This window comes from Fundulus heteroclitus, unplaced genomic scaffold (genome assembly GCF_011125445.2).
Source record: "Fundulus heteroclitus isolate FHET01 unplaced genomic scaffold, MU-UCD_Fhet_4.1 scaffold_39, whole genome shotgun sequence".
In the NCBI taxonomy this organism is placed as follows: Eukaryota; Metazoa; Chordata; class Actinopteri; order Cyprinodontiformes; family Fundulidae; genus Fundulus; species Fundulus heteroclitus.
In genome coordinates, this window is record NW_023396803.1 from 1,521,731 (window position 1) to 1,541,914 (window position 20,184).

The following is a 20,184-nucleotide window of genomic DNA, read 5'->3' on the forward strand; positions in this document are numbered from 1 at the left end:
TAAATATCGCCGGTAATAGTCTAATGGATTAACGCGAAATTAACGCGTTAACTTGCCCAGCCCTAATATATATATATATATATATATATATATATATATATATATATATATATATATATATATATATATATATATGTATATATATATATATGTATGTATGTATGTGTGTGTGTATGTATATATAGATATGTAGAGATATAGATATAGATATTTAAGTTAAGGTTGCAACCTGCCACTAAACAAATAGATGAATAAGAAGGCAGACCTTCATCGTGTGACCACTAGAGGTCACTGTGAGGCGCTGAATGATTAGTGTGCGTAAAGACCAGTTAAGTGTTAACACTGAAGCCCTGCTGACCGAACTACTAGTGTCGTCTTTCTGTGGTCTGTTGGTTCGGGAGTCAGTCACATGAGCTGTATTCTGAAGACACCTTTCTAAAAGGCCCAGAAAGCTTTATCTGCTTGGTTCTGGTTCCTTTCTGAGGTCTGCGGTCCAGAGGAGGCAGCCTGATCTCGGGCAGCTGTTTAGCAGCCAGGTGGTCGCAGCTACTGGGAGGCTGCCGGGTGGTTGGCTTTGACATGCCGACGTGTGGCTGAACTTAGTGATTTCAACACCGCAGGTAAACACACTCATGGACTAATCACGCTTCCTGGTGGTCCTTTCACCTGGGGGTTACTCATTTTATGCTAGCTTGTTTAAGAGGCTAAGCGCTGAGCAGAGCTAATGCTAACAGGCTAGTTTCTAGTCGAAGTTTCTGTTGTTTAAACTGGCTGGGTCTCAGCATCTGAATCAGAGACAACTGAGCTCATTCACATCGATGGGCTTTCTTCTTGGTGCAACCAATGATTCCTTCTGTCTCAGATCAAACCAAAACACACCAGTAGTATAGGTTGGTTTTGATGTCGGAAATGCTGTTAAAACGTGCTTTTCTCGGTTTTCCCGTTATAAAGTTGTTTTTCCGGTGGAGCTGCTGTTAACGCCTGAATGCTTTGTGGCATTAACTGTAGGCAAAAGGTGGGAATCCTGTTTTTATTCCAGTTGCTGAGGTCAGAGAAACTAAACAAGGTGCTTAGGCCTCCACAGACCCCCTTATCTCCTTCCTAGCTGTTCATATGATCGGTCCATCCATATGTCCCTGACGTTTTCCTCAAACCTGTCAGTGTTTGGGCTCTGCTTTCAGCAGACAAAAGTTATGTCTAACATCTACCACTTTCTAAAATAATTCCCCCAGCATCGTTCCATGTCACACTTGGACAAACACCATGCAGAGGAAATGCTTTGTTGTGTTGCTCTTCCGGGGGGGGGGGGGGATTTACTGTTTTTTTTTTTTTTTTTTTCTTTTTTTTAAGTAGCCTTCAACAATTACTGCAGGAGCGGTGCTGGCCAAGTAGGAGCCCTAAGCCAAACACTTTGTGATGCTCCCTGCCCCCAACACGCACACTTTATTGTCATTCAGCGGCACATTCACAATGTACATGTGAGCAAACTTATGTTCAGACTTCTCAACTTTTATGGAAAGTTAGCAGTGAGATTATGTTATTTTTTTAAGGGGGGTGCTGTCACTGCAACTGGATCCAGTCGACTCTGTCTTATTTTTAACTGACTAGACATGCAAGTAGAGATGTTTTCCTTTTGTTGAAAAGTGAAAGAAGAGTGTCTTTCACACTTTATTGTCCAGTTAGTGGGTCAAACATTACTGTTCTCCCATGATCGTTTCAGCATACCAAGACTGCCTAATATTGGTGGAATCACATTTGTTTAAACTCCATTCACAAGATTTACGCTCAATATTGCACCTTCTTAACAAGTGAAAGGCTTTGTGGTCATTTCCAGGTTTTTTCTAATTGTCACCCATCTGAAATTCTGTCTGCTGCCACCTAAACTCCACCTCCCTAATCCATTCCAGGTGTCTGCTTTATTCTTGTAAAACATATTTTGTTTCTAGATAGACCTGCATGAATGGATCAAATGAAACAGAACCCAAATGTACAAATAACCACTGAATAAAATAATACAGTAGTTATAAGTTCTTGCCAGTATCATTACACCACTTTTTTTGTTTTTAAGGATGGAGAACTGCTTTTTTATTTTATTTTATTGGAAAGTCCCACTCATGCAGAGTCTCTCAACGCTCCATTCTCGGCCTCTTCCTCTTCTCTCTTTATCCCGTCCCTTTGGGGTCAGTTGTAAGAATCCAGTTTTTAGCCTTCTTTTTCCAGGCAGAAGACTTTTGACACAAAAAGGAAAATAGTTGCTCTAAAAATATACTCAATGGCATTGCAGAAATCATGGACGCCAACAAGGTTTATGTTGTTTGTGTGCCTTGATATCTCTTAACATCAGTGTTGACCTGGGACCTTAAAGTCAGTATCTGACACTGACTGCTACAGACCTGAGTGTAAGACTAGAGAATACGGTAATCTTAACTTTGATGCTCAGTTAAAATCCTGTCCATCTTTTTCAAACTGAGACAGCGGACCAAAGATTTTAATCTATGCTTTCTTAGATTACAGCACTGCACTTTCTTCTGGGCTTAACTAAACTTCTGTGGCTTGAATGTAGCTGGTCCAAAATGCTGCTTCTCTTCTTTTAACTGGTACCAGAAAATGAGAGCACATTTCTCCAGTTTTAGCAGCAATTCATTGGCTACTGGTTCACATTCAGATTGATTTTTAAAATTATATTTATAAATATTTTATTTGTTTTTAAGTATTTTCATGACCTTGCTTTCCAGTATGTGTCAGACCTGCTTCATCTACACCAGGGGTGTGAAACATTTTTTTTTTTTCCAGTGTCCTGTCTGGCAATGTGGCAATAAGATGCCACACAGAGCTCATCAGATTTGACTTTCACAAGTGGACAAGATAAAAGGAAGAGACTGATAAAACAATTATTGAAGAAAAAAAAAAAAAACATGTATTTTGTTTAATTGAAAATATGCAGTTCCTATATTGTCCACGAGGGGCGCTGTGTTTTAATTAGCAGATTAAGCTTCAGGTGTGGAAAAATTTCAATCATTTCTTAATTTTTATCTGTTTGATGTATTTTGTCATGCAGAACAGTGTTTTTAAGTTCCAAAAAATGTGAATAAATGTTTTTCAACATTGTATAATCACTGTGATCAGTTCTTATGCACAATGCACTTAAGTAAATGTTTAACTGAGTAAAAGTATTGTTGAAATTGCACATACTTTTCTTAAAAACGCTGAGGTTATTCATAATATATTGTGTAAAAGTGAAATTAATTTAATATAAAAATCAACAAGTCCACATTTATTAGTTCTATTTAATCTTGCAATGAGTTTACCAGTGTGGCCCTCTTGAGATCAGATTAAGCTGTATGCGGCCCCTCAACCAAAATGAGTTTGACACCCCTGATCTACACCCTCCCTCTCATTTGCTCTGGTTGGAAGATAGGTTTTTATTAGTCATCTGAAAAACAAAGAGTGCAGAGAGGTAACCCCACTTTCTCTGTCATTACACAAAACTCTGGATTCAAGTAGCTTTACATATCAGGCAGGCCATTTCACTTTCTGGGTTTAATGTTCTCATAAAATAGATCTTTTTTTGGCCTTTAACCCAGTTTCAGATGTTAGCTTCTGAAGTTTTTATTGTTTTGTTTTTGTGGATCTGCATTTTATTCTACATTTTACTGGCTTTAACATTTTATTCTGTTTTGAATAACTAGTTTTTAAATTGTATAAATAATGTTGAGAATATGATTCATTTTTAAAAAGGGGAAATATAATTGTTTTGCAAACAGAAGTTCTTTGAAAAAAAGACTCAACAATATAGCACAAACTTTTTTCTCATGATTTTAACAAGAAAATATTGTAGTTAATTATAAAAGGCACAATCTGATCCAGACAATGAAAACACTACAAGGATCATTAATCGATATCTGCTTGTTTGCTTATGGATGTAGATCTAAAGCCTCATTGGTGAATGAGGGTGTTTCATCAAGCCTATGTGGTAAATGGTTTGTACTTGTATAGTGCTTAAACTAGTCTGACGACCTCCAAAGCGCTTCACACTACAGTTTGGTCATTCATCCATTCACACACACACACACACACACATACACACACACACACACACACACACACACACACACACACACATTAACACCCTAACGGTGGTGAGCTATGTTAGTAGCTAAGCTACAGCTGCCCTGGGGCAGACTGACAGAAGCGTGGCTTCCATGCACCGGTGCCATGGGGCCCTCTGACCACCACTAGCTGGTGGTGGTCAGAGGGCCCAGTGACCATGGTCCAACATTTTCCCCTCAGCTGCAACACTTGAAGCACAAAGAGGTTCATGCTGCGGTTTTATGTATAATCCAGCTGATGATGTTTTTCCATCTCTTCAGCTTAATGCACTTCTAGCCTGTTATAGTTCCTAACGTTTTTTGTCACCTTGCACAGTGACAGTTTCTCATCTCAGTCTCTGCTCTGACCAGACAAATCTCCTCTATGGCGCAGGTTGCTGTAGTTCGTAATTACACAAGCAGAAGGCTGAGTTTGAAGTTGTTCTAAGAACACGTTTTGTTTGTGGTCTAAGTGGATGGAATTATTACGCTGTGCTTCGCTTTTAGCCCATTAATAGTCTTAAAAGTAAAAACCTATAGGAAATACAGACGTTTGTATGCATTGAAACCCCATATTCTATCACTATAGGCACAGCTTTTCAAGCCCTGTGTCTTACTGGTTCCTAAGTGACTGTAGAACCCCCCCCCCCCCACACACACACACACACGCATACACACACACAATTTCTGGATAATGTCTGGTATTAGCATAATTAATACTTAATGATACCGGATTAAGGCAGTGAGGTGGGTGTATTTTTTTTTTCTCCCCCCCCCATTGGTGCACTGCCTGCGAGGAATAAACAGTGGGAGACATGCGCAAATAAACACTGTAAAGGGCTACTTTAGAGGGAAGAGGAGAAATGATGGGTCTGAGCTGAAGCCCATAATGTTACCCCTTAAAAGTGCGCGCCTAAATTACATATAACTTAATTTTGTGCACCTGACTTCAAGCACAAGGCAATGCGTCAACCCACCGCAGCACCACTGGTTCTGTGTCATTAAACAAAATAGCATGAATACTAACTCTCCAACTGATTTTAATTGGGACATTTTGCTGCGGGTGGAAGGACATTTAAATGTAGTGATTCACGTTTTGAAGGCTGGCTGCTGATAAAAGCCCCTGGTTCCGAGGGAAGGGAAGGGGGAGGAGCTGTAAGAGCGTTGAGGCACTGAAACAAAACACATGTAATTCAAAAATAGTTTATTTTGGTAATGTTTTTTTGTTGTTGTTGTTGTTTTTAGATGTTTTTGCTTACACCTACTGTTGTTAGAGCGGGTGTATTGTGTTGACTGATTTTTTTTTTTTTTTAGAAGATATGGGTTAATATTGATTTAGTAAAAGAAGTAATACTGTAAACTGTATAAAGCACTGCAGTAGTACCTTTTGCGCAGGCCAGGTTGTTTTGAATTTTTTTGACCTTATTACGGGAAACTACTTTTATATTTACTCATCTTGTTTTACTAACATTTGTTTACTGTCTAAATGTTGTAAAAAAAGCCAATAACAGGATAATCTGTTTGGTGCAAATAATTTACACAGCACTGTAGAACCATGAATGGTTTTATTTTCAGCTGTGATGCCAACATAACATGTTGAGTTGATTACCTTTTAATCACTGTTTTTTTCTGCTGTTGTAATAACAATCAGATTCTGGCCACTTTTATTGGAGTTGTGTAATATGATAGTGTTGTGCTCAAGGGAATGAATATTTATCTGCACTGCTCAATGCTGTTTCCTATGGGTCCATGCGGTCACGAGGACCACAGTAGTCATGTGACTCAGTCCTCTGCTTCATCCTTGCTCAACTGCCTCACACAGTGCTGATCAGGCAGGGCAATGTGTCTCTGTTGGTTCCCAGTTAGTTGGTGTATGGGGGAGTTGAGTGAGGTTGATTTGGGAGCAAGGTGATGATGTGAGTTGCTTTCTTTTTCAGACTGAACGGCAGGGATTGGTCAGAGTTCTTACAGGCCTGCAGCTCTCAGAGATCTAATTTTTTAATCTCCTTTTTCTAAATACATAATGTATTGACTACTGTCAGGAAGGAAGGATTTTACCAAGTGTAACAAAAAGTGTTTCTGAACAGGATTACTAACAAGTTTTAAATATTTTGTACTGTGCACATGATTACCTCAGGTATAATGTTTCTGATATGACCTTTCTAAATGTAACAAAATTAATTGAACTCTCCTGGTTTAAAAAACAAAACAAAAAAACATCACAGTACAGTTACCGCAAAGTATCACGGTTCCCGTCAGCACATTTCAGTGTAATGGACCATTACGCTAAAAGTTGTCAAAGTTACACTGAAATTAGATAAGCGTACTGACTGTCGTGATTAATGAGCTTACTGACCCTTACGCTCATTTTTGCTTCTGCCTGGCGGGAAGAAGTCATCCCATCAAACGTTTTTTTTTAAACTCTTCTTCTCCATTGATCAGTCTGAGGTGGGTCAATCTTAAGCCAAGACCAAGTGATAGCCTTTTTACATGCAATCATTAGGATTCTAAAAAGATAAATATCATCTTTTTGGACCACTTCACCATGTAGTAGACCTAACAAAAAATCTTATGATCTCTAGGGATGACATAACCCATTATCCTCACAGTAATTGAAATGATACTGTCACAGAATTGTTCTAACTTTGAGCACGTTCAAATATTTTGAGAATGATTGGCATTCCGATGTCCGCAGTGTCGCCAACATTACTGTTGTTCACCCCTTTGTTTATTAATAATATGAGGTGTAATTAAAAATCTGTCCGGGCTCTTTCACTCAAATTCCCCCCATCTTTTAGAACTAGTAGACGTCTGTTGTGTCACACACATTGAAAGCCATTCACCCTCTGACACTTCCATACACAGCTCCTTTTCCTATTTTGACTTAATATTTAAGGTATTATTTCCATTTGGTTTCTGCAGTGCTTTATACAGTTTAGAGACTGTTTTAATTGCCAGGAGCTTATAAGCATTAGTAAAGACTTTAACAATGTCACTGCCTTCGGGAGAAATACCTTCTCTTATTTCACTGTTAAAGAAATGTATCATAGTGAACATACTTAGCATTTCATGGATTAGTGGTCAACTGCATTTGGACTGTGGAATCAAATTTGCCATTGACATCAAGCATCTCACGGAAATAATCTTTTGTTGGCTGAATCCTCATTTTCAATGTGACTGCGCCGCACGATTTTCTGACAAGCTGTGTTGCGCAAACTTTCTACAACACCCATCATGTGCTTCCGGTTCTCCTGTACCAGCATCAAGTGTCCTTTATCAAGCATATTGGGTGGTTTTTTGAGCCACTTGTTTCTTTTAACTTGAATTCACTCCATGCCTCCATTGCAAATTTGTGTCCGACAACTTCATGATTGCTCCTCAACCACGCAGCTTCTTTACGGCATTTATTAAATCCGAGAGCAGTAAATGCTGTCTCCAGGTGAAATCTGTGTCCCCCTTTTAGAAAATGCTGACAAGCAAAGTAAAACACGGTATCTCTACCCACACTGTTTTCCAACCACAAATATTGATTGAGCCAGCATTGTTGGCATTCTTCGCAGATATGGTAGGATGGCAGTAGCAGTACACTTGGATCCCCTTCTTCCAGATTATTGTTTCTTTGTTGGTCGGAGGCTGCTTCGAAAGAATTTTCCTTCTCTGATTCCATCCTAGGAAATTTGGGTAACAACCGGTAAGTTTTTGCACTTTGTACACTTTGTATGTTTTCCGGAAGTGAAAATTCAAGTTATTTCCTGTTGTGAGATCAGATTTTTTTTTTTTTTTTACGCAATATAATCAGACTTTTTTTAAATTTTTTCTTTATTAGTTGTGTTTTGCGAGGAAAGTATCACAACAATCACATATTAAAGAATATTAACTTGGATGAAAAGAAAATAATCTGATAGTTTCTTGGGGGTGCTATGGATGTGCTATGACTTTTCGAAGGGGAGCTATAGTACCCCCTGGTGTCTCATATCCATATTCATTAAGATAAACTTTGGTTCTCTAACTTGGCTCTGCAGTGAATTAGGATTCACTGAATCATTCTGATGGTGGGTTTCATCTATTTTATTTGCCCTTTTTGTTTATTTCGTGTGTACATAGTTCCTTAGCTTCTTAAGTTTCACTAGCCTAGTAGGGAGGAGTTGTTGACTGAAATATATGGTTATTTCATCTAAGCAACATTCTACAATGGTGTTCTCTGGATGTTCATTTTATTTCTGTTAGTGAACTCTTGAACTTGAAGAGAAGTTCAAGAGAGAACTCCTTTATGCCAATGTGGTTATCCCAACGCCTGGTATGAGGGATTGCTGTAAAGCCATCAACAATGCAGACTATTGTGGCTTTATGCTCTTTCTTGAGGAGTGAATGCTGCTTGTCAAGACTTGATGCAATCTTCTGGGTTTCTTTAAGATGGGCATACAATGTATGATTATTATTTTATTTTTATTTTTTGCCCTTTATGGATTCTTCAGTCGTGGGAGAATATTTTTGATTGGGCGAAGTTTCAGCTCCATCCTGCGTCATGTATTATACAGGGTGTAACGAGGGGCGATTAGCCTATTTCAAACATGTTTGAAATTCAGTCAGCCCTCGTGAGGTGATTTTGAACGCATCCTACTGTTGAAGCAGAACTACAAGCGTTTACAAGCCGATTTTCCGCCAACCTCGCGCACTGCGCTTGTGCAAGCAAGGGAATTCTTCTCGGACAAAAAAATAGGATTGGAGAGAGGCATGGCGGCGGTACGTGTGACAAGGAGTCAAACTACGGAGGAGCAACTCATAGAATAGCCAAGGCAATGCCTTTCGTTCTTGTGAGCCTCATATTTAACTGTGAGCATTGACACTTCCGTCTTTTTCTTCTTCTACTGTTTACATTTGGCTTCTAGATAGATAAGTCCGACAAGCTCCATCTTTATGGGGCTGACTTTTTGAACGTACAGTGTGAGCACTCAGATTGCATCAGAGCATCACCAATCTGTCTGAATGATTTGATTGAATTGATTTTGTAAAGTGCCTTGAGATGACGTGTTGGGAATTGCTGCTATATAAATAAAACTGAATTGAATGAGCATACTGGTGTGTGTAGCCCCTGTGATCACCAAACGACTTCTTTGAAGGACCCTGACTTAGCAGAGGTTCCAGCTGCCTCACTGTAACCCTGACCAGGACTAATTGGGTGCAGAACATAATTGCGAAGCAAACTCTAATGAATTAAATGCCTTGGTTTTTTCCCCCCTCTGTGATAAGGCTCTGGGACAACCAGATTTAGGAAATTGAACAATAAAACTGCCAGTTGATACTATCAAACATTATGTACATGCCAGGTTAATATACAGTAACTTTGTCAGCTTAGTGCTGCTCTCTCATTCATTCATAATTGTGAATCTTCTTTGTTTTGTGTTTTTCATGACAATGGCTGTGTCTCATTCCGCCTACTTCTACACTTCGAACACTTAGTTTTAAGTATAGTGTAGATAACACAAAAAGTCAGTGCACTGAAGGTACCAGGATGACCCCCTAAAAACGGGCACAAAATGCAGTGTGTAACGATGGACCCTACTTGCACTAAACGGACGCCATCTTGACTACAAAGCGGAAAGGGAGGGGCTAGGGACATCGGGAAGATGTTCCCATTTTGAAAATAATGGCGGACAATTCAGCCGAGACAGCCGGAGCTGCGACACCGCAATCATATAAATGTAAGTAATAGTGGTATACGAGGCATTGTACTCGATAGGTGTAAAATACACGAACATACCTCATGTTCAGCCAATATTTGGAGGATCCTGCGTTGACGTCGGAGGCGATGTATTTTCCACATGCTGTGAATGTAAACGATTGTTTGTAAACAAACGCCGGCATATATTTTTGGCGGTCTGAAAAATTTGCGTTCACGTGTGTTGCGTTCGTCATGTCATCCCGTCATTTCCGGTAAGCGTTTTAACATAAGTGTTCCTTTTGGAACACTACTAACGGTCGAAAGTGGCCACTACGGCAGTAAGTGGTCAGTGCACATCAGCAGTGCACTGACGGAAGTATTCGGAATGAGACGCAGCCAATGTGTTTCACAGTTTGCTATCCAAATTGGCTAGTTTTGGCACACTGGCTGGAGTATTCATTATCTCCATCAGATATCCAAGCTTTTAGACCTCAAGTCTCATCTGCATTCTGCATTGTTGATTTCCTCTGCAGGACTCAGACCTTCAGCTCCTTATGGCTGTATATGATGAGAACATCCTGAAGAATCCTTTTTACTTGGCATTTGAGAAGCAGAGACCTGACCTCTGCCGTCGGGTGGCAGACTTTCACGGCATTGTAAGTCACACATGTTGTCTTTTTATCAAAGTTCTTCTTTTTTCAGCTTCTTACCATCCAGGCTGGATGGTTATGAGCTGTCATAGATGTCCTGTAAGAATGAGATTAAACATTGCAGACCCTATTTGTAAGACTTCTGTGGATTGTAACTGAAGTTTAATTGAATAAAACAGGCAGATATAAATTGAGGATTGCAAAGGCCTCCAAAAGAACTGGCTTTTCTCTGTGCTTGTTGAAATTATACAGCGTGACCTCACAGAAGGGAACTGATTATCAAATGATTTACTGTAAAATGGCTCAGAATTGTTTTTGGAAAATTTGAATTAAATAATGCAGTAAAGTTCCATCCATCATCTTCCGCTTATCCGGGGTCGGGTCGCGGGGGTAGCAGCTTGAGTAGGGAGACCCAGACGTCCCTCTCCCCAGCCACTTGGGCCAGCTCCTCCAGGGGAATCCCAAGGCGTTCCCAGGCCAGCAGAGAAACGTAGTCCCTCCAGCGTGTCCTGGGTCTTCCTCTGGGTCTCCTCCTGGTGGGACGTGCCCGGAACACCTCACCAGGGAGGCGTCCAGGAGGCATCCTGACCAGATGCCCGAGCCACCTCAACTGGCTCCTCTGGACGTGGAGGAGCAGCGGCTCTACTCTGAGTCCTCCCCGGATGACTGAGCTCCTCACCCTATCTCTAAGGGAGAGCCCAGACACACTATGGAGAAAACTCATTTCGGCTGCTTGTATCCGGGATCTAGTTCTTTTGGTCATGACCCACAGCTTATGACCATAGATGAGGGTAGGAAAATAGATCGACCGGTAAATCGAGAACTTTGCCTTTTAGCTCAGCTTTCTCTTCACCACAATGGACCAGTACAGCGCTAGCAGACGCCGCACCAATCTGCCTGTTGATCTCCCGCTCCATCTTCCCCTCATTCGTGAGCAAGGCCCCAAGATACTTAAACTCCTCCACTAGGGGCAGCACATCCTCCCCAACCCCGAGGAGGCACTCTACCCTTTTCTGGCTAGAGACCATGGTGTCAGATTTGGAGGCATTGATTCTCATCCCAGCCGCTTCACACTCTGCTGTGAACCGCTCTAGTGAGAGCTGTACGTAGATCATGACCTGATAGAGTCAATAGGACCACGTCATCCGCAAATAGCAGAGACGCGATCCTAAGGCCACCAAAACGGATCCCCTCAACACCTTAGCTACGCCTAGAAATTCTGTCCATAACTTTTATGGACCGAATTTCGGTGACAAAGGGCAACCTTGGTGCAGTCTAACTCTCACCAGGAAATGATCTTCCACTCCTCCCTTACAACACCATGGAGGTGGTGGATGTTTGAGACCTTGTGCCCTTCCACCATATGTTTGAGGATACCCCACAGAAGCTCAATAGGGTTTAGGCCTGACCAGTCGAGCACCTTCACCCTCAGTTGTTTTAGGAAATGTGTTGGAAATCTAATCATGTTGGAACACTGCCCTGCGGCCCAGCTTTTGAAAAGAGGTCATCATGCTCTGACTCAGTATGTCAGAGTTCATGTTGTGAACCGTAGCTTCCCACAGCTGGCAGAACTCATGCACAATGTTCCTCCTAATGTTTCATTTGTCTGAGCATATACACTAACTGCCTGAGCATTCACTGGACCTCTGTGAGCGACCATCGCACATGCACACTAAGGCTACATTACACGTGTCCAAAACGTGAGATTATAACAAGTTATATGGCTTACTAAAAGAATCATATTACAGCAATAATGTCTTTTAGATTATAAGGTTCTCAGCTTGTTTGCAGAGTCTTTCTCTTTTTCATTGGCTAATTTTCTTAGTGTACAAGGTAAAATTATATTAACAAATGAAACAGTAATCTTAATTAAAATCCATAAAACACCATATTAATATATCAGCCACATCCACTTTAAAAAAGATGAATTGTGGGTAATGTAATTGAGTGACTGGCAGTCAGACTTTTAAGGATAGACAAATCAAGCTCTCTGTGTTTCCCCAGTTTATGAATAAACCATTCATCTCTTTTCATCCACTCTTGAGAATGAACCTGACAGAAGTCAACATTGGCCATCACATTTTTCATCATTTATGTTTACTCATGTTGTCCCTACAGCAGAAATATTGGAACACTTCACATAAAATCAAACCTTTCCAATTCTGTTCAGTCACATCCTTTCTGTGGTTGTCATATTCATCTTAAGTCCGATGACACTAGAGTTTAACAGAATCTCTTTTTTTCTGTCTTGCTTCATGGAAAACTTGCAGGTTCTGGTTCCGTGTTGTGAAAGTTTGAATGTCAGCAGCTACTTGGACTCTCACTTTGATAGCTATGTCCTACAGCCTGTGGAGGAAGGATATAAGACTGTTTGTGGAAAGGTTTGTCTTCTCTTCTACTACTCTACAGATTTGTCCCTAGAAATGTAATCTTCAGTCGGAGTTGGAGGTAAAAATTAACATTTAACATAGTCCTACTTATTTTCTGGGGGGTTGGTAAGATTTTTCTTCCACTTAGCTTTCCATTAATATTACAGAAAACGGCTTTAGATGAGCAGCCAGCTTCTGTCTCTCAATCTTTCTCTTATTTATATACTTTTTCTGTTTCTCTTTTTATCTTTGTGTCTCATGTATCTCTATAAATGGTTGTATTTATTTTAACAAAAAGCTACCTGACTCTCTTCCTTACTACTTCTTGATTAAATAGAAATGTCCTAAAATCTAGATCTGCCAGAGTTTATTTTGTATTACAATTGTATTACATTATATATATATATATATATATATATATATATATATATATATATATATATATATATATATATATATATATTAAAAACAAACAAACAACTGGGGTGTTTTGTAATTTTGAACCAGCTTAGAAGCTGCTCTCCCTGGTTTAACATTTAAATGCTTTGGAGTTAAAAAAAAAACAACAACAAAAAAAGCAGGCCTGAAACATTTTTAATATTTAACAGGTCACAGCACCAGCAGTAGCTATTTTTGACTTTGTTTAGTAATGCTTAATACTTTTCTCCTGTTGACTTTGTTGTGTTGTAGGAAGTCAGAATCCAGGACAGGCAGGTCATACTAGGATCTGGCTTTCCGACTCCATCTGTGGTTTCGATCCTGTTTGAGGAAACCTTCTACAATGACCAGGAGCAGAGCTACAGTATTCTGTGCATCTCTAGACCTTTGGAGATAGAACTGAGCCCGATTGAGGTCAATCCACCCCCAACTTATAGTCTGAGGAGCCTGGAGGATGTAAGGGAGTTCCTGGGTCGTCGCTCTCACAAACTGGACAGGTTCATTCAAAATTTCCGTCAGGCTTTCAAAGAGCAAGAGAGGAAGGGACTGCGACACCACATTGTATGGAGAAGTCATATCTTTCTGCCTTTAAATGGGAATTATTTATTCTTGTTCTCTGGGCTTCACATTCACTATTCTGTTTCCATGCTTCTGTTTAACAGCAGGGAACCAAGTTGTACTGAAAATGTTCTAAGCATAATCTCTTTGTTTTCCTTTCTCATCAGGATTTTGTAAATGGACTTTACACTAAATCTGTTCAGTGTCTGCTGAGAGACTCTAGCCTGGTGAGTAAAAACCAGCCTGCACCAGCAGGTGTCAGTGTGGTAGCCAGGACATTTATTGAGGTTGTGATTAGGGATGGGTACCAAATTTGGTACTTTTATAGGTACTGACCGAATTCCTTGGTCAGGTGCGGAGCCAGTGTCACATTACAGAGGGGGCAGGGAATTGTAGTGTTGGCCCTTATAGCTTTTTGGCTATTTCACTTGTTAACAATTCACATCGCAGATCTGGGGTCTCATTCATAAAGCTTGCGTATGCACAAAATGGGACCTAAAACGTGCATACGTCACTTTCCACTCAAAATTTGGGATCTATAAAAAAAAATTTTTTTTTAAATGGAGATGGTGAAATTGGTTACACAGATGGTAAAGTGGTGAATCGCAGTCAAACTGCATCATGATTCCTTTCAAACTTCAATTTCACTCCCTACCCGACTTTATTCATAGATTGACTTCATCATAAGCATCATAAGGAGATCGTGCATAATACAGGTTTGCTCATACAGTGTGTGGTGTCCAGTCAGACAGCAAGCACAACACACCACACACCAACAGATTTCACTCAGGATCATTCAGATGTCAGATGGGGAATCTTGCGAGACCTCTCAATATCAAACATGAGTTCAGAGTAAATAAACATGGACGATGAGGAAGAACATTGGTGATAGTTTGTAGAAAGAGAAGTCATAAAAAAAAGAAAAGGCGTTTTTTTTTTTCCCTTCTCTCTCGGGGACTCCCTCACCTCGCTTTCTGGTTGTCTACACGACACATTCAACAGGCTGCCTGCTGGTATATCATCAGGGGACAGTGGGCCTAGATCCGTCCTGCAGGATATAGCTACCTCCAGAGGGCAAAGTCTGGCTAGGTCCAAATCCTCACTTAAAACTGCCATTGTCATCCCTTCTGAAACATGAACTAGAGACTTCACTGCATCTCAGAGTAGCTTTACAGGACCCTGCAAAGACAATCCATTTTGTGTCTGATTTAAGGTCATAGCACGTAGTCCTAATCCTTAGCAAAAAGGATGGTCAAACAGTTGGAGCCCATCTTTTACGTTTCTGTTCATTGTGTGTTTACAGAAACTTCTGGGAAAGCAGGAGCTTCACATGACTCTTTTCAAACAGGCCGTTGGGGTAACAGTTTTACTTTTTAAATCAGTTTGTCTGCGTTACCACTGGAGGTTTTGATGCTCAATTCCGATTTTTTTTGTTGTTGTTGACGAAATCAGATTTTTTTTGGAATGGCTGTTCATTAAATGCGACTGCCAGCATACTTCTATCTGAATGGTTCGAGACCGCAAAGCAACCTGCAAGCGCAGAAAACTGAAGGAGACGTCACACAACAGCGCACTGTTTAAGGAAGTAATGGTAAATGTAATTGTTTCAATAACGTTGTGTAAAAAAAAATTTTAATTAAAAATAATAATAAAAAAATAAACTTGGATAGCGGCTGGCGTCTCTTGTTATTATTAGAAAGTTGTTGAGCAATGGGAGCCGGCAATATTAAGACCACATCACAGCAGGAAGTAGTAAGGTAAAAAGAAAGCAGCACAGCTATTCACAATGGTCTTTTGCTAAGCACTGACAGTAATGTAAAAAACGGATAACATGCGGAGAACGTGACATGACTGTTCAGACTGCTATGAAAAATATCCAGTACATATCTGAATCACATATGGAAGTGGCACAAATCTTTTTTGGGGGTGAAAAGATCGGCATTGGGTGGCATTTACCTGCAGTGTGAACGTAGCCTTTGTTTCTAATGAAGATGTGCATGTTTCAGCCCACCATAACTGAATGCATCCCACCTCATGACATTAGCTAACAAGAGTTACAGTACAGGTTAGACCTCCACTCAGGTTTGGTGTTTTTCTAAGCAAATGCTAATTTGTTCTTTTTTTCAGATATATATCCATCATGGTATCCATGATTTAATCTTTAACCTTGTGGGAGCACTTGAAGCCAGCCAGGTAGGTGGGATTTCTCTTCTTATGCACAAAAGTGTAAAAACCTATTTAGTGTTATTTTTACATTATTTTCCTTTTTTGTTTTTCTCTCAATATGAAAAAAATGGAAAACTGTTTAAATGTTTTTTTCTTTGCTAACTGCTGCAAGCTGTCTGAAATAAAAGATGACAGCCAATGGTTGTTTCTCTGTAGTTTATTGGAACTTTGTTTTCTTTTGCTCTGGTTTACATCTGTGTGTTTACATCGGCCCACTGTGTGTTTGTCAAAAAATGCTAATAGTTAACTGAAAATTTCAGAATATGACCATTTAATTATGTTTTCGTAAGAGATTAATGAAAATAAACTACTATAGAGTCTTACAAAAGAGCACAATCTTGAAATACTGTTTTAACGATCACAAAAATACCATTGAATAAATATCACTTATTTGCATTTAAGTTGAATATTTAAATAATCAGCCAGCCAATCTTAAAACAAGCGAGAATGAGAAGTATGATGTATCGTACTGCGTTTTGAGCTCTTCTACTATTTCTCGTACAGGCTGCATGTTGGATTTGTACATGCCATCCATCAGGTTTTTTTAAAAATAATTCTTTAGAGCCTTTTGGTAGTCCATCTCGATCACAAAAAGGCCCCCCCCCCCCACCTTTTTTTCCCCCCAAGGGCTCTGCTCGGCCATGCTCTATTTGGCTCCATCTGCTTTGCGAACAGTTCAGTCACAATGTTTTTCATAGTGGGCTTGCTTTTTCATCTCTCCTGTGAACATAGTACGGAGCTGAGTAGGGCTGCAGTGAGACATAAACACACTGCAGCCCCACTCACAGACTGCTGAAATATTCAGGACCACCATGTATGGAGTGGGGCAAACCCAAGTTTGATTTTACTATTTACAAACCATAAACCATGCCTGAAGGAAAAAAATGAAATACAACACTTGACCTTTGTATGCGCGGAAGGACGTGCTGTATTTTAGAACCTAATAAGATTTGTGGATTTGTCGAGACTTTCTCTAATTTCACATACAGTCATGGCCAAAAGTATTGAGAATGATTCAAATGTTAATATTTACAAAGTCTACTGCTTCAGTTTTTATAACGGCAATTTGCATAGCCTCCAGAATGTTATAAAGAGTGATCAGCGTAACAGATTAATTGCTGTTACGCTGATCACTCTTTATAACATTCTTCAGGGTTTCCCGCAGTGCTAACTCACGCTACCGCCTCGCCAACATTCCAAAAAAAAAAAAAAAAAAAAAAAACCTAAGTCATGCTTGCATGTTTATGTGACGTTAACACGCGTTTTTTGTTGTTGTTGCTTCCGCGCGTGCGTGAATGGCAGGGAAAAAACACATGGATAGGGTTAGGACGAGGTAATTATGTTTGGGAGGATGCCAATTATTTTATTTTGAATGGAAATAAAATATGATGAATCCCCTTTCCCATTGTTTGGGACATCTGGAAAACAGCTTGTTCGGAGAAGACGAGGTGAGAGCTACCACCAGTCTTGTCTCATACCAACTGTAAAGCATCCTGAAACCATTCATGTGTGGGGTTGCTTCTGAGCCAAGGGAACCGGCTCTCTCACAGGCCTACCTAAAACACAGCCATGAATAAAGAATGGTACCAGAATGTCCTCTGAGAGCAACTTCTCCCAACCGTCCAAGAGCAGTTTGGTGATGAACAGTGCCTTTTCCAGCATGATGGAGCACCTTGCCATAAAGCAAAGGTGATATCTAACTGGTTTAGGGAACAAAACATAGAGATTTTGGGTCCATGGCCTGGAAACTCCCCTGATCTTAATCCCATTGAAAACTTGTGGTCAATCATCAAGAGATGGGTGGAAAAACAAAAACCTAGGAATTCTGACAAATTGCAAGCATTGATTGTGCAAGACTGGACTGCTATCAGTCAGGATTTGGTCCAGAAGTTGATTGAGAACATGCCTGGGAGAATTGCAGAGGTCCTGAAGATGAGGGGTCAACACTGCAAATATTAACTTGCTGCATTAACTCATTCTGTCATTAAAAGCTTTTGTTACTCATAATATGATTGCAAATGTATTTCTGTACGTATGTGATGACATCTGACATACACACATGAAAACCAGAGGGCAGCAGATCATGTGAAAATATAATATTTGTGTCATTCTCAATACTTTTGGTCATGACTGTACACTGAAGGCTGTTAAATTTTGGTCTTTAAAGAGATATTGGTTCCAAAGGTTGTTCACACCCCTAATTTAAGCACCATGTGTGGGAAGGAGGGAGAAGGCAGAGGAGCTGCTGCTGCAACAGGATCTAACCCAAAGAACATTCTTGCTGCAGAGTGAATATTCACGGTCAAAAGTGATTTTGCGGTTTTGCATTTTAAAGTTCTTATTGTCGTTTTCGCCATGACTGAGGTGAAAACTTCATCATAAAGCCCCAATTAGCAAAGGCAAATTTTGGAGCAGATCAGACAGATTCATCTCCTCTCTCTGCTTATGTCACCCCTGCATTCCTGTGCAGGCAGAGAGAAGCTGGGCCTTATTTTACTATTAGTTCCTGCTGATCTGTGATTCAGATTTTTATCCCAGTGGAATATTTTATCCTCAAAGATATTCAAGTCTTTCTTGCATATACAATAAATCAAACACAAGTTATTTTCTTATGTATATATTCTTTCTATGTTTTTGTTTGATGTATTTACTGTATTCTCTCACAGATTTCACACAGACTTTAAAGTATTAATGTTATGCTGTAATGCTTAAAAGTCGGAGAGCCCACAACACTGACGTTAAGAAGCATCCACCACCTTCTGGCTAACAGGGTCTGTGGAAAACAAACAGGAGTAGAGTTGAGAAGAGCTGGGACGGGGCAGGTAGAGTCATATGGGGCTGAATATAGCAATGGAAAAGCCTCATTATTCGATTGTATTGCTTACTTTTACGTGCTTCCATCTTAAAGGTGCATAGTGCAAGTTTTGAAGTTAAATATATTCCCCCCCAACCATGCACCTTACAATTGCCCAACTTGTAAAATGAGTTCTATGTTAACTGCAGCTACCTCTATAGGCTGGACTAGTCCGTTTATAAGAGTAATTTGGTTCGAATCCTCTGGACATGTGCGTCAATGTGACACACTATGTGCTCTATTACGATGCATCGAAGCATTAGTGAGAGAACCTGGGATAACTTCTATATGTATAGCTTTCTTACCACAGAAGAGACATTTAAACAAAAGACCTTTGCAGCAATCCCAGTGGCAGAGGATTTTCCTCTTCAACCCATGCACTTGCACAACAGTGCAGTGATTTCAACTTGTTGTCGGAGGGTGCAGACATGTGCAAAAATCCTGGAACTTCTGCTATGGTCCTTTTTAATGCTAGAGCGATGGTGGAGACGGCCAATATGTGCGTTTAGCACATAAGCATATTTAGCATATAAATTGTAAAAGAAGATTCAATGAAGACTGGTTGAGGATTCTTGCGTTACTTGCTGGAAGGTGACACACCTGACAAAACATACCTAAGACCACAAAAAAGCCACCACTATAAAACAGTGTGTCTAATGTTGATTAATAACATTTTATTGTTAAACCAACATACCATTAGTGCGTATAATATTAATGCTAGAATTGCGCTGCTCAGTGTCGCAGCACGTTGAAGTAGCTCTGTAATTTTGATTGTGCTGTCTGCAGTCCAGACATTGAACTATTGGCAGCAAGTTTTTGTCCATATTATTTGCCAAGAAAGTTCACCAGGGTTGTTTTGGTGGTTGTCTACATTCCATCCTTCAACTGTTGCCGACGATGCATGGGATGACATCAGTCCTGTTGTTGCTAAGATGCAGTCCCAACACCCCAATTCTTTTGTGGTAATATCTGATGATTTTAATCATGCCTCAGTCTCTGCTACACTGCCAACATTTCAACAGTTTCTCAGCTGCTTTTCAAGAGAAAACAAGACATTGGATTTGTTTTACACAAATGTCAAGGATTCATACATTTACAAATCAAGACCTCCTCTGGGTAAATCAGATTGTTTTTTTCTGCTCAGATTATAAATCCATTGTCAAAAGAAGACCTGTAACAAAGAGGTCTGTGAGAAAGTGGTCACATGAAGCTGCAGAAGCCCTATGAGGTTGGTTTGAAACTACAGATTGGATTTCTTTTTGCAAGCTGCATGTAGAGGACATAAATGCCATGACAGAGTGTGTGACAGACTATGTGAACTTCTTTGTGGACAGCATCA

At 40.0% G+C, this 20,184-nt stretch overlaps 1 protein-coding gene across 4 annotated transcripts in view; it reads left to right on the forward strand.

The window, feature by feature from the left end:
* The first annotated feature begins 299 nt into the window (after positions 1–299).
* The window catches only part of ankrd27 (ankyrin repeat domain 27 (VPS9 domain)), a 104,332-nt gene continuing 84,447 nt past the window's right edge, over positions 300–20,184 (forward strand). For 3 of the 4 annotated variants that reach the window (XR_004929113.1, XM_036130893.1, XM_036130894.1), the window contains exons 1-7: positions 300–620; positions 10,284–10,406; positions 12,671–12,781; positions 13,460–13,768; positions 13,933–13,992; positions 15,069–15,122; positions 15,893–15,958. Coding sequence is in view for 3 of the 4 variants with exons in the window: in XM_036130893.1 (XP_035986786.1) it covers positions 10,305–10,406; positions 12,671–12,781; positions 13,460–13,768; positions 13,933–13,992; positions 15,069–15,122; positions 15,893–15,958 (702 nt within the window). In the remaining variant the exon portion in view is untranslated. Of the gene's footprint in view, positions 621–10,283; positions 10,407–12,670; positions 12,782–13,459; positions 13,769–13,932; positions 13,993–15,068; positions 15,123–15,217; positions 15,357–15,892; positions 15,959–20,184 lie in introns of those variants that run through there. The other variant, XM_036130895.1, reaches the window with a different exon arrangement.